At 46.9% G+C, this 25651-nt stretch overlaps 1 protein-coding gene across 1 annotated transcript in view; it reads left to right on the top strand.

Moving 5' to 3' along the window:
- GNS (glucosamine (N-acetyl)-6-sulfatase) overlaps positions 1–21012 on the top strand; it is a 33149-nt gene extending 12137 nt beyond the window's left edge. Inside the window, exons 8-14 of the mRNA XM_081928055.1 lie at positions 1205–1323; positions 1797–1900; positions 3650–3751; positions 6727–6834; positions 7115–7225; positions 9624–9784; positions 17587–21012. Of these exons, the coding sequence (XP_081784181.1) occupies positions 1205–1323; positions 1797–1900; positions 3650–3751; positions 6727–6834; positions 7115–7225; positions 9624–9784; positions 17587–17662 (781 nt within the window). The 3' untranslated portion in view covers positions 17663–21012. The remainder of the gene's footprint in view (positions 1–1204; positions 1324–1796; positions 1901–3649; positions 3752–6726; positions 6835–7114; positions 7226–9623; positions 9785–17586) is intronic.
- The last annotated feature ends 4639 nt before the right edge of the window (positions 21013–25651 follow it).

Here is a 25651-nt window from a genome sequence, read left to right as displayed (position 1 = left end):
ATTATTATTATTATTATTATTATTTATTAAAGGCAGAGTGGGGAGAAAGTTTCCTTTCCCCATGAGCAGATAGGAATGTTTCTCTGCTGTGTGTTGAGAGATGAAGCTCCTATGACGTAGCACAGTTAAGAAGGCATAGCCACTTCTTAACCATTAGTGAGCGAGCAGCTGGGATCAGGAATAGTCCCCTATATGTAATAGTCCTTTGTGCCACAGATCCACAGTCAACACCTTCCCTTGTTGGGGGTGGGAGCTGTGCTTGTGTGCATTGCTCCTCTAAATGGCTGCAGCGCTTGTGAGTCAAGAGAGCCTTAAGTAAAAGCCCCGAGCAGAGAAGGGATTTCTCCCTTGCTAAGGCCTCTCTCAGCGGCTCCCTGTGGTCACTTCTGATCTTCTTCACATGCATGCCTGAGAGTGAGTCTTGTGGGTCCACCTGTGCAGCCGGGCAATGGCTCAATGGTCAAAGAATGTTAAGACGCTGCTAAAAGTGGGTTGGTTGTGAATGATGGTTATGGATACTTAACTTTCATGCAAATTTTGGAGGGCTGCGATTGGCTAGGTATTGAAAGTCATCCAAAAAGGAGGCTAAGAGGGGAATCATTGGTTCAGATTAGCCTTACTGAAGCTTATGTTTTCAATGGGTAGTGCTTTTAATATATTTTTTTTCTGGAGAGGGTGCCACCTGGGGCAAAATGCATGCACAGCACATCAAGTTTCACTTTCTGTTGACCAGAATAGATTTCAGAGAACAGGGGGCAGAAAAAGAGGTAGTGAATTAGTTATGTGCGCAGATGGAGAGACAAAAAAAACTGCTTTCTCTCTCTGGCTCTTAAGGGGTTGCTTCCTTTTCTGCCCATTGCAACCAGCTGCCTCTGGAATAAGCCAAACTTGCAGTGAGCTGTTAAATAGTACCTAAGTACCCAGCTGATGCTTTTACACCCCTCCCAAAGTTGTGAGTCTTGCAGAATTTTCAAACACTTGCTTGAATTTGCATCCCATGAAAATGGTGGTTCTCATTATCAAACAAACCAGATCAAGGTATTGATATATACAGGACCTTTTAGAATAGAAAACAGCAGGGCTCAAAAATTTAAAAATCTATAAGAAAGTCTTCTTTGAGTTATGAAACTCATACTCCACTTCACATTTGCATGCACATACCCTCATACATTTAACACACTTAAACTTTCCTGTTTGCTTGCAGATGGCAGACACTTCTGTCGGTGGATGATCTGATTGAAAAACTGGTGAAGCGGCTGGAATCTCATGCAGAGTTGGATAATACATACATTTTTTACACTTCAGACAATGGCTTTCATACAGGTGAATGTATTTTAGTTATATATATATATATTTTGAAAGGCTGTAAACTTTTATGCATGCATTTGAAACGGCTTCAGATAAGTAGGAGAAGTGATGCAAATTTGTGGCTTTGTTGGCATCCAAACATCTTAGTCCTATAATCTCTCTTTCCGGTCACTTCTTGGAATTTAGCTCTAAGCTAAAAACAATATAGGGGTGACTGAAAATAAAGTGTTTCCCTAATGAATAAATGCAGACCAGCTGGGGAGTGAACAAACAACAAGAGGGATAAAGCAGAAGTGGCTAAACTGTGACCCACCAAATATTATTAGACTCAAGCTCTTATCAGCCTCAGCCAGCAGGGTCAATAGTCAGAGAAGGTAGGAGTTGTACTCTGTCAACATCTAGAAGGCCAAAGGTTAGCCCCTCCCTGGGATAAAATAACAAAAGCTGTCAATGCAATATATAGAATTTCTGTTCTGCATGTTTCTTAGGTCAGTTTTCATTGCCTATTGACAAACGACAGCTCTACGAGTTTGACATTAAAGTTCCACTGTTGGTGCGAGGACCAGGAATCAAACCCAACCAAACGAACAAGGTAAAGTTACACTTACAATAAGTGCAAATACCTGCGCCCTTGTTGTTTGAAAGCAGCCTGGTTCCAGAATATTCGTTGTTTGAACTGGGAAAAGAATGAAGAATGAGTGACATTGGGAAGAGAGAGAAAATATTGAGAAGCGGAAACAGAATATGCAAAGAGAAGTGAGTGGTAAAGCCTGCAGTTGTGTAGAATGGAATAGTCAAAAACCTACGAAGAAGTTAATGCTTCTGAATTGGCCTTGCAAAGAAGCAACAACAGCCACAAGCCTGTGTGATTTAATATTGTGTGTGTGTTGAATTGTTACAAAGCTTCTTGCCTAGGCACTGGCAGTTCTTAGCCACATGAGGGACTGGATAAATTTGGTTGATAACTGACCTTCTCTAAATATTACGTTGCAACTCAATCAATCTAATCTTTATTATGGTCCAGAGACCCAACAAATCGTTAACAAAGCAATGCACAATTCAGACAGCCTACCTCCAGGTTAAACAAGCATTTTGTTCAGACTTAAAGATAGGGATCGTTGACAGGGAGGTCATGGCGGTTGTGGCTGGAGTAAAGAAGTTGCATGATTACCTCTATGGCCACCACTTCACAATAATGGCGTCATTAGTGGTAGCATCAACTATGTTGCAACTACATAAAGGGTGTGAAAAGTATTCCAATGACTTCTAGAAAATTGGAAGATGGACCAGGACTCACACTAGGGATGGCGCTTCATTGCTTCTGCGGACACCCTTTAAAACGTGTGTTCACATTACATAAATAACTGGTCCCAAATCATAGATTAGCAAAGTTGGCCATAAGGTAAAGGTAAAGGGGACCCCTGACCATTAGGTCCAGTCATGACTTACTCTGGGGTTGCGGCGCTCATCTCGCTTTACTGGCTAAGGGAGCCGGCGTACAGCTTCCGGGTCATGTGGCCAGCATGACTAAGCCGCTTCTGGCGAACCAGAGCAGCACACGGAAACACAGTTTACCTTCCCGCTGGAGCAGTACCTATTTATCTACTTGCACTTTGACGTGCTTTCAAACTGTTAGGTTGGCAGGAGCAGGGTCCAAGCAATGGGAACTCACCCCGTCACTGGAATTTGAACCGCCGACCTCCTATCGGCAAGTCCTAGGCTCTGTGTTTTAACCCACAGTGCCACCCGTGTCCCCGGCCATAAGGTAACACATTAATAAAAATAATAGTCAAGGTGTGTATATTAGATTGTGGACACCTTTCATGTTTTCCCCTCTGTCTTCCTTTTTGCTCTTTTGTCTTGCTTATGGAACGCAGTGGGATGGAAGTTCTTAGAAGTTCTCATGCCAAGATTAGAGGGGAGAATACGAGGAATGGCTTGGATAAGAGTTAGTTATTACACAGCAATGACCATTGTATTTTCTTGTACCCTTTTTATTGTAAAGCAAATGTTAATAACAAATAATTGCCATTTAATAGCAGAAGGCAGGTATCAACTATAGTCCTAGCTTTAGATGGAAGATGTTCTGAGTTGGCAGCTCAGTCAGGGCATGCAGAAAGCTGGCAGGAGGAAATGGCAAGTGCTGTTTAAACTGCTTCCCCAGAGCTTTAGCAATATGTTCCCCCAGCTTTTCAGAGCACAGTGGAAGTCTGTTTATGTGACGGAAGCAAGTGTAGACTAACATGTTTGTCCAATTTGCTTGGACCCTGAAAACGTGCATGTTTCCACTTGGACCATAATAGGAAAATATAATAATTATTTTATGTTTCCTGTCTTCTAGATGCTTGTGGCAAATGTTGATTTGGGTCCTACTATTTTAGATATTGCAGGCTATGATCTAAATAAAACACAGATGGATGGGATGTCACTACTACCACTACTGGTAAGTACATTGGTGGGGTTATTATTATTAGGTATTCCGGTAACTGCTCTAAACATTGTTCTTCGGTGATTGTTCTTCCACTCTAGATTATAATGTTCAGCAGTCGTGATCTCCTGTACCTTGTAGGTATTTTCACACAGCCCTTGCTGTTGGTATTGGTAGGAGTGATAGCTTCAGTGGTAGAGCACAGAATTTGAACCCAGGATCTTCTGTATGCAGACACCCACTAAAACGGAAGGATCAGGCAGCATGTGATGTGAAAGAACGGTGTCTGAGAGGCATAGAACAGCTGATACCGAGCTAGATGGACAACAAAATAATACAACCTGGTGTAAAGCAAATCAGAGTGTATACAGTGGTGCCCCGCAAGACGAATGCCTCGCAAGACGAAAAACCCGCAAGACGAAAGGGTTTTTCGGGTTTTGCGACGCTTCGCTAGACGATTTTCCCTATGGGCTTGCATCGCAAGACGAAAGCCCATAGGGAAATCTCGGGGACCTTTTTTTAAATGCTGGCGGTGGGGAGCAAAGCCTTTTTCCCCCCTCCGGACTTCAGAAGAGGTCCAGGAAGGCCGGCGGGGGCGAAAGGCTTTGCTCCCCACCGCCAGCATTTTAAAAGCGGTCCGGGATAGCAGGGAAGCGCTTCCCGCTATCCCGGACGGCTTTTGAAGGCAGGCAGGGGGGGCAAAGACTTTTGCCCCCCCGCCCGCCTTGGGAAGAGGTCCTGGACCTCTTCCCAAGGTGGGCGGGGGGCAAAAGTCTTTACCCCCCCTGCCTGCCTAACCGGGGGCTTTTAAATCGCCCCGGGACTGTCCGGGGCGATTTAAAAGCCCCCGGACGGCTTTTGAAGCCTCCCCCCGCCGCCCGGCATCGGGGCGGGAAAGCCTCCCCCCGCCGCCCGGCTTCGGGGCATCGTCCCGATGCCGGGCGACGGGGCGGGAAAGCCTCCCCCCGCCGCCCGGCTTCGGGGCATCGTCCCGATGCCGGGCGACGGGGCGAGAAAGCCTCCCCCCCGCCGCCCGGCTTCGGGGCATCGTCCCGATGCCGGGCGACGGGGCGGGAAAGCCTCCCCCCGCCGCCCGGCTTCGGGGCATCATCCCGATGCCGGGCGACGGGGCGAGAAAGCCTCCCCCCGCCGCCTGGCATCGGAACCATGTCCCGATGCCGGGCGACGGGGCGGGAAAGCCTCCCCCCGCCGCCTGGCATCGGAACCATGTCCCGATGCTGGGCGACGGGGCGAGAAAGCCTCCCCCCGCCGCCCGGCTTCGGGGCATCGTCCCGATGCCGGGCGACGGGGCAGGAACGCCTCCCCCAGCCGCCCGGCATCGGAACGATGTCCCGAAGCCGGGCGGCCGGGCGGGAAAGCCTCCCCCCGCCGCCCGGCTTCGGGGCATCGTCCCGATGCCGGGCGGTGGGGCAGGAACGCCTCCCCCAGCTGCCCGGCTTCGGGGCATCGTCCCGATGCCGGGCGGTGGGGCGGGAAACCCCCCCCCCCGCCGCCTGGCATCGGAACCATGTCCCGATGCAGGGCGACGGGGCGAGAAAGCCTCCCCCCGCCGCCCGGCTTCGGGGCATCGTCCCGATGCCGGGCGACGGGGCAGGAACGCCTCCCCCAGCCGCCCGGCTTCGGGGCATCGTCCCGATGCCGGGCGGTGGGGCAGGAACGCCTCCCCCCGCCGCCCGGCTTCGGGGCATCGTCCCGATGCCGGGCGGTGGGGCAGGAACGCCTCCCCCAGCTGCCCGGCTTCGGGGCATCGTCCCGATGCCGGGCGGTGGGGCAGGAACGCCTCCCCCAGCCGCCCGGCTTCGGGGCATCGTCCCGATGCCGGGTGGTGGGGCAGGAACGCGTCCCCCAGCCGCCCGGCATCGGAACGATGTCCCGAAGCCGGGCGGCCGGGCGAGAAAGCCTTTGTCCCCCCTGCCTGCCTTCCCAGGGGCTTTTAAATCGCCCCGGACAGCGGAGAAGTCCTCCGCTGTCCCGGGCGATTTTAAAATGCCGCCCGCCAGAAGAGGTCGGGGGAAGGCGTTTTCCATAGGAACGCATTAATTGATTTTCAATGCATTCCTATGGAAAACCGTGCATCGCAAGACGAAAAACTCGCAAGACGAAGAGACTTGCGGAACGAATTAATTTCGTCTTGCGAGGCACCACTGTATTTATTGAACACAACCCAATTTACCGATTAAATAATATTGTAAAATAATTTGAGTACTGATGCAGCTTGCCTGTATCTTTTTTTTAAAAAAAGTCTGTATTTTCTTGGGTTACAAATTGCACACATTATCTCTATTTTCATATCATAAAGTCCTTTTCTGCAGATCATTTGTATTCAATGTGAGACACTGTTGTATACAGTATAAGGTTGTTTCTAGTAGCAAAAAAAGGGAAATGAAGCAAAATGCTTTGTGATAAGTTCCAGAGGAGCTAAAAGAAAGGAGTGGTACATGTTTATAATATGCAAACTTAGCATAGCACAGGCATAGGCAAACTCGGCCCTCCAGATATTTTGGGACTACAGTTCCCATCATCCTTGACCACCGGTCCTGTTAGCCAGGGATGATGGGAGTTGTAGGCCAAAAACAACTGAAGGGCTGAGTTTACCTGTGCCTGGCATAGCATCTCTGAGCTCTGTAGTTGTACCTCACACATTTGTGGCATTTTTATTGTGAATCTGGTGGAGAGCACCTAGTGCATTTAAGGGACACTTTAGCAGTGTGAAACTTCATATAAATTGTTTCTCAGCAGTTCTTCTATCTCTAACATCAGATACTGAAGATGACGTCCGCTTTCAGTCATGAAACTATAGTGCAAGGACTGGGGCTTTCTTCGTGTTTATACTTAAGTCTCTGCTGCTGCTACCACAAGTTTTAGGCTTAGTCTCCACAGTCCAGAAGACTAAAAGCTCTTTTTGTTTTATGAAGCTTCCATTCTACTTGGTCTGACCCACACAGTTGTTGACATTTGTTTTATTTTAGAGAGGAGATGTAAATGTGACCTGGAGATCAGATGTTTTGGTTGAGTACCAAGGAGAAGGACACAACAGTAGTGATCCTACCTGCCCTGCCCTTGGACCCGGTGTCACTGTACGTAGTTCTGTTTTCTTCCATTTGCTTTTAGAATCCTTATCTGAAGAATGTTGAGAAGCATGGGGTCGCCGAGGATTTGTGTGGAAAGATTAGGAGTGGCATCTTGTACATGGGCCCCCGAAAAGGAGGAGTTTAAAAGCAAATTTGCAGTTGCGTCTAGGACAGTCTGTGGGCTGGGTCTTAACCTACGTCGCTGTCCGCTGTCGGTGCTCTGTATTGTTCATGTTTAACAATGGATGTGTGCTGCCGCATTGTAACAGAACTTTTGTTTTTATAGCATTGTTTTCCAGATTGTGTCTGTGAAGATGCATACAACAATACATATGCATGTGTAAGAACACTCTCTTCTTCATGGGATCTGCAGTACTGTGAATTCGATGATCGTGAGGTAATTGTTCTGTTTTTTGGGGGTTGTTCTTGTTTTTTACAGTACCATGTTAACTTCAACTCCTAGTGTATTTATTCTGTGCAGATGGGAATAACAGTTCTAGGAGTTATTTATGCAAACCCCAGAACCTGGTTAACCAAGTAGGTTAAATTTAGTGTGATCAGCTATTTCCCATTTGACCTGAAAGCTCCCTCACCAGACAGTTGGTTCAGATATCTATATTTAATCATCCTGTTCGTTTTGGGTTTGTAACTTTCATTTCAGTTATGCAGTTAGCAAGACTCCCGGGGCTGCTTCTGACCCCAAACGACAATTCTAACTCCTTAAATACTTAGGTGAACTTTGACAAAGGGAACCACGACCCACTCCTGTAAGAATTTATCCCTGTGTCGGTAAAATGCAATGCAGGAAGCAACCTTTAGTAGGGGTATATAATTTTGCGGTTCAAATGCCCGTGACAGGGTGAACTCCCGTTGCTTTGTTCTGGCTCCTGCCAACCTAGCAGTTTGAAAGCACACCAGTGCAAGTAGATAAATAGGTACTGCTGCGGTGGGAAGGTAAACGGCGTTTCCATGCGCTCTGGTTTCCGTCACAGTGTTCTGTTGCACCAGAAGCAATTTAGTTATGCTGGCCACATGACCCGGAAAGCTGTCTGTGGGCAAATGCCGGCTCCCTTGCGAGATGAGTGCTACAACCCCAGTTGCCTTGGACTGGACTTAACCGTCCAGGGGTCCTTTACCTTTTTTACCTTCACCTATAATCTTACTAGTCCAGCACTTACCTTCTGTCTTCTGAAGTAAACTCAGTGTCGGCTCAAGAACTCTGAAAGTTTTCTTTTGCAAGCAGAATCTTGCAATGAAAAGATACGTAGAGAAAGCTGTGTGAGTTTAGCCAAATGAAGCCGGTAGAGAGATGTGTAAGGAATATGACAGCAGTGCGTGACAGAGAATTGCCATCTTGACAACAGGTCACAGCTTAAGAGAATATCAGTTTTAATATAATACTATTATTCTGTGTTATTATGAAAGTAGATCTCTTCCTACACTTCTACAGCAATCAATACCTTATTCCCTCTTCTGACTGTCACTCTCAGTTTCTAGTTAGATTCTTCAGAGGGAAGACTTTCCGTTCTTATTTCTCAACCCATTGTATATATATACCCCGCATCCTAGGGGACATGGTTATATTTTCAGTTGCTTTTAGTATAAGTTCCTATAACATTGGTGCAGAAGTTTAGTATTTTCTTTTGTGCAGAGCAATCACACACCAGGTAACTGTGTAATGGGTAGAAATGGGTTTTTGGCACGTTACTCCTTACCTGCATTGGCAGTGAATATTGCTCTGTTTGGCTTTAAAGAGGCAGTAATTTTAATACTAGGAGAAAAGAGACCTGCATGCATAGCCTGCTGTGGATTGTACACTCAGCTATATCTTACTGCTGGGGTGAGCAAACAGTGGGTAAGGTGCTGTTTGCTACATGCCGCAAGGGATGTACGAAAAACAAGGCTGGGGCCAAGCATCAGAGTATGGTTCTTGTTCCAACAGGTGCGGCTCTAGCCCTAGTTGTTAATGACGAATGTAAAACTTAAGGTTTGATGAACCGGTAGCATCGTAAATTGAAACGAGGCAGGCAGCTTGAACACTGAGGAGGGAACACAGGTCTGTAAAAAGATCCGGGACAATTGGCTTTGAGAGGATTTTAGTGACCTACCTCTCCCTTTAGAAGCGAAATTTAAATCCCATTAGTAAGATGTTGGCTGCATGGACACTTGCTCATGAAGCGACATCTGTCACCCCATAGATCACCAGGGTTGATTCAGCTGACCTGGCAGGCTAGGCAGGTGTCCCCCTCCCTCCCAAAGCTTGCACGCTCGGTGGAAGAGGGCGGCCATCTCACTTGACAGCGCCTCCAAGTTATCGTGAGGGTGATCCACTATGAGTGGTGAAACTTGAAGACGATGAGAAAGAGATTTGTTTTCTGTTTACTGTCCCACAAACCAAGCTGAAGTTCAGATGTATTACTCCCACAAAAGGAGCTACAGGGTGGGATCGACAAATCGATTTATCCATGTGGCATCTACAGTAGTACCTCGGGTTAAGAACTTAATTCGTTCTAGAGGTCCGTTCTTAACCTGATACTGTTCTTAACCTGAAGCACCACTTTAGCTAATGGGGCCTCCCGCTGCCACGCGATTTCCGTTCTCATCCTGAAGCAAAGTTCTTAACGCGAGGTACTATTTCTAGATTCGCAGAGTCTGTAACCTGAAGCGTCTGTAAACCAAGGTACCACTGTAATAGATCATGTTAAGATGTAATAGCAATCTTCATCGTAGTATCTCTGGCTATAAATCCTCAGTTCCATATTATTTAGCTTGTCCTATCTTTTTTTTTAATGCAGGTGTTTGTCGAAGTTTACAATTTGACTGCAGACCCACACCAGATTACCAACATCGCAAAAACAATAGATCAGGAAATTTTAGAAAAGATGAACTATCGGCTAATGATGTTGCAGTCCTGCTCTGGAGCAACTTGCCGCACACCAGGGGTCTTTGATCCAGGGTAAGCCTGCGCTTATTGACCTATTTCAGTCATTATATAACTTTGCAACTGTTTTTGAACAGTTCAGGCACATAGACCTTCCCTCTTGGTCTTTTGAGTTACTGTAAGTAAAATTCAGTTACAAGGTTTTAAATCGGAATTCTTGCAAGTGAGGCAAGTCCTTTTTAATAGTGAAGGATATCCAACAAAGGAACATCGCCCTGCAGTGAGGCGTGAAGGCTGCTCCCCGAAAGGCCCTTTCCATTTGGGCTAGGGGGCATGGCCCATACTCACCAGTTCCACTAAAGAGGCTCCTCATGAGGCTGGAGGAACATCACCTGGTTAATGCTTTATTGATTTAATATGCTGTAAACCACTTTGCCTGTGGGTTAATCCACAGAGCCTAGGACTTGCTGATCAGAAGGTCAGTGGTTCAAATCCCTGCGATGGGGTGAGCTCCCGTTGCTCAGTCCCTGCTCCTGCCAACCCAGCAGTTTGAAAGCATGTCAAAAGTGCAAGTAGATAAATAGGTACCGCTCTGGTGGGAAGGTAAACGGCGTTTCCGTGCACTGCTCTGGTTCTCCAGAAGCGGCTTAGTCATGCTGGCCACATGACCCGGAAGCTGTACGCCAGCTCCCTCGGCCAGTAAAACAAGATGACCGCCACAACCCGAGTTGGTCACAACTGGACCTAATGGTCAGGGTTCCCTTTACCTTTACCTTAAACCACTTTGAGATTTTTATTAAAAATATAAAGCGGTAAATAAATTTTATGTATATATATATAGACACACACACACACACACACACACACACACACACACACACCCCTGAGACCTGAATACTAAGATCATTTATCTTGAATAAAAGGTTTCTCATTTTTCCTCCCCTTACTTGCACCCAACCTGATTCTCTAGAGAGGATTGGGGGGGGGGGTTGCGGGGGAAGGAGGTTTTCCTTGGTCCAAGCCACAGGCTTTAAAAGAAACCGCTTATCTGGGCCCTAACCACAAAGTCTTGTTAGCAGCTGCTTCACACACTTTTGAGCTTGGAACTAAACAACGGAAACAGTTGCTTCTTTGAAAATACTGTATTCAACTAAACACAGCATCTGTATAGCCGCCATTCATTTTAACGGAGCACAGGTGTCACGGCCACCCAGATCTGGTCCCAGCTCACAAGAGACCTCACTCCGTTGCAGCTTATTTACAGGAAAAGTTTATTGAAGATTTCTGCTTCTCATACAGTTCAGCATTGTGGCCGTACGTCTGCCACGTTAGACCGCTGAAGTCCCCTCTGACTCCTCCCCTCTTCCGCACCAACTTAATAGCCTGGCTCTAGACCACCTCTTCCTCTCCTTTCTTTTCCGCAGGGTCTTCCTGCCCCCCTGGGTTCCCTCTCTCCGTGACTCGCCTGAGGCTGAATCCTCTGCCGCCTCTTCCCCCCTCTTTCTGGCTTTAGGGCCGGGCTCCTCCCCTGAGCTCTCTCCACTTCCGCGCGCCTCTACGCTTGAACTTGGCGCGCGTACGTTGCTGCTGACCTTTCTTTCGACCGCTACACCACCCCCTGCTCTGCTCTCCACCCTTTCCGGCTGAACACCCTGCTCCAACCCCCTCTCTCTGTTCTCTCCTAATCCTGCTCCCTCCGAGAGGCTGACGACTCCACCCCCTTTACTCCGTTCCGGCTGAGACGTCTCTTGCTTCCTCTGTCTTCCACTGGGCTCCTCTCCGCTTCTCCCTTCTCCTCCCCTTTGCTTGATTAAGGTAACCCCCTTTTGAGAATCCTCTGACTCGCTGCTCAGACTCGTGGATTCCCTCAGAATTCCGTCATCTTCTTCCTCATCCTTCTGCCCCTCCTCCCACTCGCTCTCCGTCTCCTCTGTCATCTCCTCCTCTCTCCCAGAAACCCTGACATCCATCCCCCCCTCGAAGCCCCCCCTTCCCCCCTCCCGCTCGCCGGGGACCGGTTGTGGAAACTGCGGCTCTTCGGGGGTAGGCTCAGGATACAGGTCGTCTACGTCAATGTTCTCTGCTGGCAGTTCTGTGTAAGTGTATTCGAAGTCGGGTTCTTCCCCCAAATGCTTCTCAGTCTCTGCTTCCATCGCTACTTCCTCCGGTGCTGCCCGCCAAGGACCTATCAGCCACCTCTTACGCCATTCCTCCTCTGGCTGCTCCTCCCACCAATAAGGGGTTTCCGTGTCCACCCCCGAGCACGATCCCCTGGGCGGGCTTGATTCTGGTGTTCTTCCCTCGGGGGAAGAGAAACCCCTGAACGTGCTATCTGACAATGTGGGTGTGAAAAGCCAGTCATCAAAGTACTCAGCTGGCATGGGTCTATGTGGGAAAAGTGCATGGAACTCTTCTTTCAAAAGGGGTTCGTCTAACTCGTAGCCTGGCACCCAACTATTAGCAGCGGCTGGTGTGCCCTCCCTGGCGAGAAAATATTCAACTCCCTCCTCCCCCCATCTCGAGTCCAGTATCTCTGTGACCTCGTTAAGAGGTTCTGGTCTTGGCGATTCCCCCCTCTCAGGCGCCCTCCTACGTGGCTCTGGGGGTGCTCCTGACTCTTGAAACCTGTGTGGGGTTTTGTAGGGAGTGAGCACCGACCTATGAAAGACCGGGTGCACCCTGGAACCTTCCGGAAGGGCTATACGAAAAGCCACCGGATTGATCTTAGCCTCAACTTGATATGGCCCTAGCTGCCTGTGTCCTAACTTCTTCTTGGCCAATGACCTGGCCGGCATCGCGTGGGCTGCTAACCACACCCAGTCCCCAACCTGGATGTCCTCTCCCGCCCTCCTGTGCTTATCGGCCTGCACCTTATACGCCTGTTTTGCCAGCTCCAAATGTCTCCGCAGCTCCTCGTGCACCTCTTGCAACTCCGCTGCAAACTGGTCGGCATCTTGAGGCCCCCCCCCTCCTGGTGCCGCAAATCTCGGGAAGGTTCTGGGATGACGGCCATTGTTCGCGAAGAAAGGCGTCACCCCGGTGGAAGCGTGTTTCGTGTTGTTGTAGGCGAATTCAGCCATCGGCAGATAGTCCACCCACGCCGCAGGTCGCTGGTTGGCGTAGCACCGCAGGTACTGCTGCATGATCGCGTTGACCCTCTCCGCTTGACCGTTGGTTTGTGGATGCCTCGCCGATGTCAGGTTGATTTTGACGTGCAAGATGCCCAGAAGCTTTCGCCAGAAAGTGGAAACAAACTGGCGCCCCCTGTCGGACAAGACGGACTGCGGAAGTCCATGCACTCTGAAGACGTGATCGATGAAGAGCTTTGCGGTCTGTTCTGCCGTCGCCACCTTGGCACAAGGGATGAAGTGCGCCATCTTGGTGAACAAGTCCACCACCACTAACACCGCCGTCTTACCTCTGGAGCTGGGCAGGTCTGTAACAAAGTCCAACGCTACCCTCTCCCATGGTTGCTGCGGTGTCTCCAGCGGTTCTAGCAATCCCGCCTGCTTCTGGTGCACTGGTTTGGACCTCTGGCAGATATCACACCTGGCGACGTAGTCCGCCACCTCTCCTCTCATCTGGGGCCACCAAAAGTCTCTAGCCACCAACTCCATCGTCTTTTCTTTGCCGAAATGGCCTGCACTAGGGGCGTCATGCAACTGTTGCAGAACCTTGGCTCGAAGATCGTCGGTGGGCACGTAAAGGGCACCCTTACGAGTCAAAAGTCCATCTTGTAATTGAAACTCATCGTTGTGTCGCGACCCTCCGCGTAGCTCCTCCATCTTAGACTGTGCAAACTGATCCCTTTGCAACGCGCGTCGCACCGCGTCCAGGTCGACTGCGATGGTAGCGCACGTCCACGCCTGCGGTGCGAAAATGTGCTTTGCTGCGATTGGAGCTGCTTCCTCCAAGTATTGCGGCTTTCGGGACAGCGCGTCTGCAATAACATTGGAGTCTCCTGGGATGTATTCTATTTTGAAGTCGAAGTCCGCAAAGAACTCCGCCCAGCGCATGTGTCGCTGGGTCTGCAACTTAGCCGTCCGCCAATACTCTAAGTTCTTGTGATCCGTGCGGACCTGCACCGTGTGCTTGGCTCCTATTAAGAAGTGTCGCCACGCTTTGAAAGCTGCATGAATGGCCAACAACTCCCTGTCCCATATGGTATAATTGCGCTCCGTCTTGCTGAGCTTCCGGGAGTAGAACGCACCCGGTCGCCAGTTGCCTTGTGAATCCTCTTGCAAAAGAACGGCCCCAACCGCTCTATCCGACGCATCGGTCTCTACCCGCATGGGTCTGCCGGGATTCACGTGGAGCAGCTGCTCTTCGGAGGCGAAAAGACCCTTAAGCGTCCGGAAGGACCGCTCCGCTTGTTCGGTCCAGACGAACTTCTTCTTCTTGGAACTGAGGGTGTCAGTGATCGCCGCCGTCGCGTTCGCAAAACCTTTAATAAACTTGCGGTAAAAATTGGCAAAGCCGATGAACCTCTGGACCTCTTTCCGATTTCGAGGGCTTTTCCAGTCCAACAGCGCTTGAACCTTAGCCCTGTCCATGGCCAGTCCCTCGTCGGACAACTTGTAGCCAAGGAAATCAACCTCTCTGACATCAAACTGGCACTTTTCCAACTTGGCGTACAGCCTGTGTTCCTTCAGCCTCTGCAGGACCTCCCTCACGTCCTTATCGTGATCCTCCGGCGATTCCGAGAAAATCAGGATATCGTCGAGAAAGCAGACACACTTTTTGTAGAGGAGACCTGCTAGCACGTGGTGCATAAATGCTTGAAAAACGTGGCTGCCATTTTGGAGGCCGAAAGGCATGACTCTGTATTCGTATGTGCCCAGAGGGGTGAACATGGCGGTCTTCCACTCATCTCCTTTCCGGATGCGGATGAGATTGTAAGCTCCACGTAGGTCCAGCTTGGTGAAAATCTTGCCCCTCCTGACGGTCGCTAAAAGGTCGTCAATCTTGGGCATGGGGAAAGCTTTGGGCTTAGTCAAGCTGTTGATGAACCTGTAATCCACTATAAGCCTTTTTTGGGGCGTGTCCTTCTTCTTCACAAAGAAAACAGGGCTGCCTCCCGCTGCTTTAGATTCCTGGATGAAACCGCGCTTGAGGTTATGGTCTATGAACTCCCGAAGCTCTTGCATTTCGTCCTCCGACATGGAGTACAGCTTGGCAGCAGGCAATTGCGCCCCTGGCACTAAATCAATCGCGCAGTCGTAAGGTCTATGAGGCGGCAACTTGTCAGCTTCCTTCTCACAGAAAACCTCCAAGAAGTCCTGGTACTTGTGAGGCACTGTTTGCACCATACTCAGATGCAATGGCTGCTCAGCTTCTCCTCCCTGATCGGTCTGAAAGCAATGCTGAGCACAATACGATGAACAAAAGTTGATCTGCCTCTGGTACCACGCAACCGCGGGACTGTGCCTCTCCAGCCAACTCATGCCTAACACGATGGGTGTGTCCGATAAGTGGGTGACATTGAAACTAATAAGCTCTCGATGGTTGCCAATCTGCATCATCATGGGAGGGGTTTGCTGCACCACTTGCCCCCCCAGCAACTTCCTGCCGTCCACCGTGACCACGTTCAGAGGCGTCGTTGCAGGCAGGAGCGCCATGTTGTGCTGCTTAACGAACTGCAGTCCCATGAAGTCGGCGTTGCTTCCCGAATCGATCGTTATTGGAACCTCAAGGAGTCTCCCATCAGGCAACTGGAGTGTTGCTGTGAGCAGAACTGCCGGTTTGGGAGGCAAAGGGTCCACGCTCTGCAGTGATGCTGGGGGCTTGTCTACAGATCCGCCTGGCTGAGCCCCAGTAGCTCTGCTTCCAGCCAGGCACTGTCGTTTCCCTGAAGCTGCTCCCCTGGTTGCACCTCTGCTGTTACAGTTGCCAGCGCTGCAGTGTGCTTCTGGAGCCTCTGGGGGCACTCTTTCGCCATATGGTGCGCACTGTCACAGATGTAACACTTCCTGGTTCCTCTAGGAGGCTTCGCTTTGGCTGCACCAGGGACAGGGCTCTGGGATGGCTTCTGAGCCCTAGCACCACCAATCTCCATTGGCTCCTCTCTGTCCTTCCCCATTGGCGAGGGGTGCGCACGGCTGAAGTCCCTGTGCCCAAAAGGGAGAGTCCTTGCTTGCGCACGCGCTTGGGGCCCGTCCTCCTCATGCCACGGACGCCCCTCATGTCGAATTCCAAGAGCTAAAGCCCGTTGCACCACGTCTTCTAGGGTCTGGGGTCTGTCCCCCCTAGCGATCTCATCCTTGATGGGGGGGCTCAATCCCTCCCAAAAAAGATCTCTGACCGGTTTACTGTCCTTTGGCCAATCTAAGGCGGTGAGCAATGCAAAAAATTTAGAGTGGTATTGGCGCACAGTCGCTTTCCCCTGCCTCAGCCCGTGCATTTGACGGCGCGCAATGTCCACATCCACAGAGGATTGAAAACAAGAATCCATCGCTTTGATGAACGCAGTTGAATCGCGACGGGCCGGTCCATCTTCGCGCCACAAATTGCGTAGCCAAGCCCTGGCCTCCCCATGCAGGTGCGAAACAATGAACCCCACTCTCTCCTCCTCATCTTTAAAATCGTGACGGAGTAAGTGCAGTGCATATACAACGTCCGCTCTGAAATTGGGATAGTCTTGCAAGTTGCCATTAAAATGCGGAACTAGGGCACCCCCCCTCCGTCCAAGCGCAATGCCCTCCGCTCTGGATCCTGGGGCCCCCGCCTTGTCCGCGCGCTCCCACCTTGCCTGCAAATCCTGGCACGTCTTCTCCAAGTCGTCATTCTTCTTCTGCGAAGCAATGACTGCCGATGTGAGAGCGGTAACCTGATTCCGCAATGCAACCAGCTGCTCCTCAGCGCTCATGGCTGCTCCCGTTCGTGAGCTTCGCAAAAAAAAATTTTTTGCTTTCGCAGAGGGGACTTACTGTCACGGCCACCCAGATCTGGTCCCAGCTCACAAGAGACCTCACTCCGTTGCAGCTTATTTACAGGAAAAGTTTATTGAAGATTTCTGCTTCTCATACAGTTCAGCATTGTGGCCGTACGTCTGCCACGTTAGACCGCTGAAGTCCCCTCTGACTCCTCCCCTCTTCCGCACCAACTTAATAGCCTGGCTCTAGACCACCTCTTCCTCTCCTTTCTTTTCCGCAGGGTCTTCCTGCCCCCCTGGGTTCCCTCTCTCCGTGACTCGCCTGAGGCTGAATCCTCTGCCGCCTCTTCCCCCCTCTTTCTGGCTTTAGGGCCGGGCTCCTCCCCTGAGCTCTCTCCACTTCCGCGCGCCTCTACGCTTGAACTTGGCGCGCGTACGTTGCTGCTGACCTTTCTTTCGACCGCTACACCACCCCCTGCTCTGCTCTCCACCCTTTCCGGCTGAACACCCTGCTCCAACCCCCTCTCTCTGTTCTCTCCTAATCCTGCTCCCTCCGAGAGGCTGACGACTCCACCCCCTTTACTCCGTTCCGGCTGAGACGTCTCTTGCTTCCTCTGTCTTCCACTGGGCTCCTCTCCGCTTCTCCCTTCTCCTCCCCTTTGCTTGATTAAGGTAACCCCCTTTTGAGAATCCTCTGACTCGCTGCTCAGACTCGTGGATTCCCTCAGAATTCCGTCATCTTCTTCCTCATCCTTCTGCCCCTCCTCCCACTCGCTCTCCGTCTCCTCTGTCATCTCCTCCTCTCTCCCAGAAACCCTGACAACAGGGTTCTTGCATGAATGTGATGCAACTAATACAGCAGAGGTTTCTCTCGAGGAAGAGATCAGCAAGAGATTCTGTATCACACATAGAATGCTGATAATTTTAAAAACTGTAAATACCAGACTTGACTTGAAAGCACTTGTTTTTCCCTCCTCTTCTCCCAAACTCACCCTTTTCCCTGCAGATACAAGTTCAACCCACACCTGATGTTCAGCAATCATGGGACTCAGGCTCGCAGACTTTTTACACGGTCCCTGTAGCTGCAGTGACTAGCCTGTTTTGTTAACATTTCTTCAAAGTGACTGCAGAATATCTGCTGAATCCACTATGACTACATCTGAAAGGCATGATTGGCGGACTCGGTTTGGAGAAGATAACCTCCCCAGCTGGTTGTTTTGTGCAATACGTGCTAACAGACACAATCGGTCTAGTTCCCTCAAAATCTGATTACCACATCAATCTGAAAATGGCATCCTGAAGTACAATGTTGACTTGCGGCCAGGAATCTCAATTTGTTTGGTGTTATGTGAAAGACCTCAGGTGGAAACTGTGTTAACTACTTACCTTTGAGAGCTGGTCCTGACGCAAGTTTTTTTCAGGGGGAGCAGGGTCAACCTGGGCCTACCCTGTAGGCAGAGGCTATAGATCACCTCCCTACAGCACTACCGGCTAAGCTTTTAAGAAGATGCATCATGCTTCTGGGTTTTGTTTAGAAGTCTAGTATAATCGAGTTTTAACCAGGGAGGTTGCCATTGTCTTTCTTCTCAGCCTTTCAGGACTTGTCTGGAATTGCTGATTAGAATGTATGTGCCTGTTAGATTGTCTCAATATGTATTAATCAACTCTCTTTTCAGATCAGAACCAAGTAAACCACTAAATGGAGAGACAACCCCCCCCCCAAAAAAAAGATAGAAAATGCACTGAATGTGCCATTTATTTTGTATGGGAGCCACTAATTTAAGAGTGATATTTTAATTGGAAAATGTGCATTCTCAAAAGTACAATAGAATCTGACGTCCCAATGTAGCAGTATATACAGAGGAGAGTATTTCCAGTGCCTCATCTGAGAAAGTTGCTTTAGGATATAATGCTTACTGTATTAGCCCTTTATGCCAGAAAACTGCAAGTCATATTTATTTGATGCCCAGACTTGACGCTTCTTATTCTCGATTGCCCTATGCCTGTGAAATATATTGTTAGCACTTGCTGAACATTTGGTCCTATTTTTATTTAATATCCAGAGAAGCCGATCAGACTGTTTTGCTAGCTGTTATCGACATTTGCTTGAATACCAGACCAGTTCTCTTCAATTGGCTGACTTATCACCCAAAGGGCATATCTCCTTAAACACTTGAGCAACACAATGCCCCCAAACAGTTTTGTCCCAATCATATCCACTTAACAATAGACAGGAGCAACAAATATAAATGGACCTCTATTATAAGAATGGCCTATTTGGACATATGCTGTGTCAGATGATAAAGGCTGAGGTCACATAAAGAGCAGCAGGGTCAAGGAGCACTAAGGTGAGAAGGTGGTTTGAGTCATCCTGGAAATGGGGGGAGAGCATGAAAGGAAATTGCTTCAGAGATTTAGGCTCCAGCCATTTTAAACACCTCTGAAAACCAGCAGGGCGGGCATTGCTCGTCAACTTCAGTGATTTAAATCAGAGCTAGAAACATGTCAGTTCTGCTGCAGTTAAACAGATTATGTGTTTTTATTTTCTGTTTGTCATACATAACCTTGAGAAAGATTACTCTTGTCTCCCAGTCTGCATTTAATACCTCTAGCTAGAGTGGATCAGAATGAGTTCCAACATAATTTTAGTAGCAAGCTCCTATACCATATTAAGGTTAACTTCTAATATATTCATTTGTAATATTCTGTTTGTGTGGACTTGAGAGTAGGGTGTGGGAGCCTGTAATCACCTGGAGGTTGTTGGATTCCCAATTGCCATCAGTCCCAGCCATCACATTCATCAGTCTGGAATGATGGAAGTTCAGTGGTATCTGGCAGGCCACCAGTTTGCCACCCCTGACTTTAAGATAAACATTTAAGAGTTAAGGTGTTTTACTTGGTCTGAGCAAAAGATTCTGTGCTGCATGTCTTAAACAATGTTCATGCTATCGAAACTAACCATACAGAATGAGTGGAACAACTTAGTAGTAGTTTGGTATATTTAAATACTATGAAATCCACCAGTTGATTCTTCACAAGGCACTTATGAACCAGGTAATATACAATAGCAATTCAGGAAGAAACTTGGGATCTTGTAAAACACAGAATGGAAAGATTTTACTTGTTATTTCTTTAGGTTCTTACTATTATTTTATTTCAGAACAGTGAGCTTGCATCTCAAAATCTCTTAAATGTGATAACTTCTAACTATCCTATCCAAAGCTGCATATCTTCTGTTAAAAAACAAACCACAACTTGTGCTTGATTTTAGTTCACGCAAAAAGGACTTTCCCTTTTCCTCCACCTGCAGATCCCTATACAACCCCAAAATTTGCTCTGTGTGGAGATTGGGGGAGCTTTGGGGGTGTCAGGGAGAGGAAGTCCAATCATGTCTCAATGCACAATGTTGGCATGGGAAAAACAGGCTGCTTTGAACTTGATGCCAAGTGGAATCGTAAGAATGAAAGGACCACTAGAAACCTACTTTTAACCAGTCTTTGCGCCTAAGCATTTACCTAAAAGTAACACACAGCCCCACACACAGATCTAATCACTTCTTTCTGTAAGATTCTAGCTATTGTTGTCTGTCTGCACTTTACTATGAAGATGCTGTCCTCAAACTGTTGGATACCAACAGAGGCCTTACACAGTATTAGTTTTAAAGAAAACGTGATGGTAACATTCACATTGCTAAACTGAGGGCTGCTTGGCAGTGATGTGGGAGCAAACTATGCAGTAGAAAATGAATCTGCCTGGCAAGCCAATTTGCACACAGTTACTCATGACATTGCATAGCTGCTATATATTGTGAGCAGGAGCCCAGAGTTGACTTGTGGAGTTTTAATTAGATTTTTTTTTTCACAGCTCACCTCTCTTGTGCAGAGAAAAAAACAACTTCTAGCTCAATTAACAGAACCTATCAATTTTTTTCAGGGCTCGTTAACGTTTCACAGCACTGCCCTATCATCTCAGAAGTTTCTGCTAAAAAACAACTCTTGGCCAAAATGCAAGTTCTTTTAATAGGCAAGTTATTCTAGAAGGCTGTCTGTTCATATGTAACTCACCAAATAGACAGTCACTGCATGTAATTGCTAGGGTTTTACAAGTGCTTGTACCAGGTAGGTCTTTTTTTGTACTTAGGCCCCACACCACCAAATCCATCCTGATCAGTACAAAACAAAAACAAAAAAACCCCAGTAAAATGTTTGTAACGCTGCTCAAAACCATGGCATTTTCTGTTCAGTTTTCCTTTAAGTGTTGCTGTACGACAACTATGTATGCTAGTTTTCTTAACTCATGAATCATAGTAATTTTTTTAGAAAGTGCCCTTTGAAGGACCCTGTATTATTGCTGCACTTTTCAGTAATTAAATTTATGTACAACAAAAATAATTGTTTGTGATGAACTGAAATTAAAGGCACACACATCTGAATTGTTGAGTGACGTATCTGTTTGGTGATCATGACACATTGATTTAGCTTTGTGAGGAACAGCTTAAAAATCTGTAAAAAAAACACCACCACATCCTGCATCCACATAATGTTCTGAAGTGTACACACTGCTTGGCAGCAAGAGGCAGGACACCCCACTACACAAGACCACTGCGTGTTGAAATTACACAAGTGCTGCACTCTGTGGCCATTGGCACAGTTGCGACTCCCTTTGTAGTGCTTTTAAGAACCTTCCATAAAAACAAGTACAATTAACACTTCATCTGTTTTAATGGGCCTTATGTTCTATAGTGGTACCTTGGGTTAAGTACTTCATTCGTTCCGGAGGTCCGTTCTTAACCTGAAACTGTTCTTAACCTGAAGCAGCACTTTAGCTAATGGGGCCTCCTCCTCCTGATAACCTGGTCTTATTTAAGGCTTTAAAGGGAACAACCAACACTTTCATTGGCTCTTTGAAAGCAGAAGAGGTGGTGCAGAATATGTCCTGTATGTTCTTCTGAAAAAGGTATTGTTTAGCCTGCACATGTAACTCAGCAGCTGTTTTCTATGAGTTAAAGCATGGGTAGGCAACTAAGGCCCGGGGGCCGGATCCAGCCCAATCGCCTTCTAAATCCGGCCAGCGGACAGTCTGGGAATCGGCGTGTTTTTACATGAGTAGAATGTGTGCTTTTATTTAAAATGCATCTCTGGGTTATTTGTGGGGCAAAGGAATTCGTTCTTTTTTCTTCTTCAAAATATAGTCTGGCCCCCTGCTGAAAAAGTTTGCTGACCCCCGAGTTAAAGCTTCCAGATCATCCTTAAAAGACAACATTTAGCGCACGTGACAGTAGTCCAATGTGGTTGTAACCAGGGCATGAATAGCTATGCATAATAAATAGCATAAACACTTCAATAAATAAAATGTCTTTGTTAAATAGGGGAGGGGGAACCCCAACACCCATGACCACTCCAGTGGAAGTTGTTTGCTTTACCTATAAAGAAACCTCAGGAAAAACCCAAATTAGCACTACAAATTATCTTACGATTGTAACATTTAATGCAGAGAGAGATCCCAAGCTACTGAAAATTCTGGGCCTGCTCCGTGGTTTCTGAAGTGAGATTTGAATAAAGAAACTATACAGAATGGCATGTGTTCTTTTTCATGATGATTTCTACGAGAAATCACTTTACAGCACACCAACCTATTTTTCAGCATGGTTTAATTGTGTTTATCATTCATTTGCTTTGCTTTTGTAACAGAACTCCAGCTTCGGTTGGGTTGCTATCTTTTATAACCAATGAAGGTCTGTGGTTAAGTTTTCGTTAGATGTTATAGCATCATGCTAGAGCCCTGAAAAACAATTTTGGATAAATGCAGGCCCTGCAGTTTCTCAAAGTATAAAAGGTTGTGATAATAGGCAATGTCTACAATATGACAACTCTCTCAGATTCTAATGAGCCATAGCTGCTTAATGTGTTAAGTACCTACCATCCCTAAGCTGAAGAATACTTGCTGCAGGCTTGCTTATGTCTTTACTAGGATGCGTGATTTGAATTTGTAAGGAATTTTCCTGATTGCTGGAACATGAACAAATGGTTTGCTTTTTCTTATCCTTGAACATAGCAAAATTTCGTGTCCTGGGAAAGTCACTATGCATCTCTGGCATGTGAAAGTATAACTGTAAAAACAACAAAAATAATGTAAATATTGTACCCCTCACCCTTGGAGATATTGAGGGAAATTTAGCTGGTGTCAGATGCCTGGTGCTGATTCAGGATACTGCTGTTGCGAAGTTCCATCAAGTTAGCAAAGATTGTTGCCATTAACTTGTAGTTGGAAGTACTATAAACTTAAACCAATAATTAAACAATGAAAGCATCCATATCGGTGTCAACTTCAGCTTTAATGATGGAATTACAACTTGCTATAACAACTTCAGAGGGAATCATTAAGGCTTCCCTATTAAAAAAAAAATCAAAATAAATAGTACAAGTTTGTTTTTTTTAAAAAAGAAAACCTTTTTTCAGTGTTTTCCACATCACCCTCCAGTCAGCTACTACCAATGTCAAAACATAAAACAGTTTGCAATGCATCTTTGACAGATTGAGAACCTGACAAAAAACAAAACAAAATTAAAGCCTTCCAAAAAACCCTACCTTTGGATCAATGTTGACCTATTCTTTGAAGCTTTGGGTTTTTAAAACAAAAAACAAAAACAAAACACCTGTAGTAACCAGTGTGTTTTCAGCTTGAGACTGCTTGGAATATAAATTCTGTTATTCCTGCAGTTCATAAAACACACCAAGAGAAGATGTAGGGGTAAGGAAAACACAAAGTTCAAGTAAAAATAATAATAATTAAGATTCACATACTTGTAGATTGTCATTTCTAGACTGAAATACAGTATTTAAATTTCGCGCAACCTGATTAATATTAAAATTCCAAACATCAACTTTTTATGAGTTTCAATAGAATTAAGTGACTCCGAAGGCCAGTTTAGAATTCAGCTGCTCCCAGATGCAAGGCATGAGCAAAGAGCTAAGCCAAAATGCACTCCTCTTCCCCAGTTTACCACATCCAAGTTGGGCAGCCATTTTGGAACTGTGCACATGAGAATATGAACACAAACAAGGGTGGGGTTTTCTCCTGACTTGCCGATGGCATTTCTTCCACTGCATACAGGATATTCTGCTTCCTAGCTCTGATGGTGTCCATTCTGAGGCCAAAACGGGGGGGTGGGAAATGGAGCTTTCTTCCCTTACTCCACTGACTTCTTAACCCAGGAAGACAACCAGAGTGGAAGCAGGAAGCAGGGCCCTCCTGCCTTCACTCCCATCTGGCTTCAAGACAGATGGAGCCTTTCCCAACCTGTGGGTCCCCAGAGGTTGAACTACAACTCCCATCACCCCTAGCAAGCAAGGCCAGAGCTCAGGGATGATGGGAGTTGTAGTCCAACATCATCTGGGGACCCACAGGTTGAGAACTGCTGTAAAAAAAAAAAAGCTGCCATTTTGAAACAAAGCAACAGTACTCAGAAATGGGAAAAATAAATGAAAATGCAGTGGAAGGAGCAAAAAAAGTGAGGGGGGGTCACTACCGTTGTTGTTTTTTGCGGGGTGGTGCTACCCTCTGCACCCCTAATTTCGGCAGAAAGGGCTCAGTGATTAACTTTTGGCTCTGCTCTAGTGAAAAATCTCTTTCTGTGACAAAACTTTATGCAGAAGCCATGTTTGATGCCTCTTGCAAAGTGTACACTCTCTGCCAGTTAACGGTGTGTCCCTAATGGGGTATACCCTTGCATACAACTGGCCAACATGTGTGCCATAAGAAGCATTTAAATGTTAACACTTCCCTCAACAAAGGGCAATGGCTTCTGGGTGGCTGGCACATAGAAGCAGTTAACACCTAAACCTTTCCGATAATGTGACACATAGCCTTTGTAGAAAAATAATTCCAAAACTGATGTTCAACGCATAGCCTGCACCTGCTACCCTATGTGACTCTTGATTAGGTCTCCGGTAAAAAAACAGTAAGACACACACAAAGCACTACAGTATTACACATGAAATAATAATAAAAACTCCAACAAGATATGCCTTTGATTGATACCTAATTCTACTTTTAAGTTATTGCTAACCATTTAATATATCAAGATTGTCTTGGCAAGTCTGAGATTAGAACCTCTCCCTCAAACCTCAATATTTTGAGGGGAATAAGCAGCCAAAGTTTTAAAAACAATAAAAGGCACACTTTCCCAAGAGAACATATGTCTTGGAGTTGCATATAATCCCCACCAGGTGTCAGCAACTGGCAGATATTACTCAGAAATTTCAAAATTAATGCCCAAATAATTCAAAGGAGGGGGGATGGTTGTTGCTCATTATTACTCCAAACCAATATCTTTTTTCCCCCTGGGTGGCCGCAAATATAAACTTGAAAGTCTTTTGATACATTTATATAAAGGTTTGAATTGCACACCCATTTCTTTGCTTTCATTTACACCTTACATACTTTAGATAAAAATAGTTCTGGGGGGAAATGCAGTTACAGTCAAAACACAAAATTTTTCCTCTTCCAATTATTTACCATGGTTCAGCAGCATACAGAATCCTAGCCAGTTTTTCAAAACTTGTATAGTTTAAACACAGAAACCAAACCAGAGATAGCTCAAGTTTCTCACAGCGCAAAGCTACTTTCCCTCCTAGCCTACTTAATTCAGAAAGGTTTTCTTTCTTCCTTGAGTTTTTAAATAAAACCAGGAGAATGGCACTATTTTGCCTCTTTCTATGCAAAGGTACAAAGTTTTGTGGTGAGATCAAGGCAACTGCACCTTTCAGCATTGCAACAGTTGTGGATTAATTCCTTAAAAGCTGTTTTTACTCATGAAAACCTCAACCAAGAATCTGAGTGTATTTTAACACCACATGCAAGACTGTGACTAAAGTGTGTTGCTGGTCGCACACAGCCTCTATGCAATTCAGCTTTTACTATATTTAGTAAATTCTCTCTCAATAATAGCATCTGAATATATTAATTTCAGTAATACTAATCAGCATAAACACTCAACCGTCTTTACAACACACTAACCAACTTTTCTCCTGTTCCAACATTCTCACTTCTCTCCTCTCTCACCTTCTTTT

Source organism: Podarcis melisellensis (assembly GCF_964234715.1).
Source record: "Podarcis melisellensis genome assembly, chromosome: 10".
In the NCBI taxonomy this organism is placed as follows: Eukaryota; Metazoa; Chordata; class Lepidosauria; order Squamata; family Lacertidae; genus Podarcis; species Podarcis melisellensis.
The sequence above is the reverse complement of the archived record's forward strand: the minus strand, read 5'-3'. Positions and strand labels throughout refer to the sequence as shown.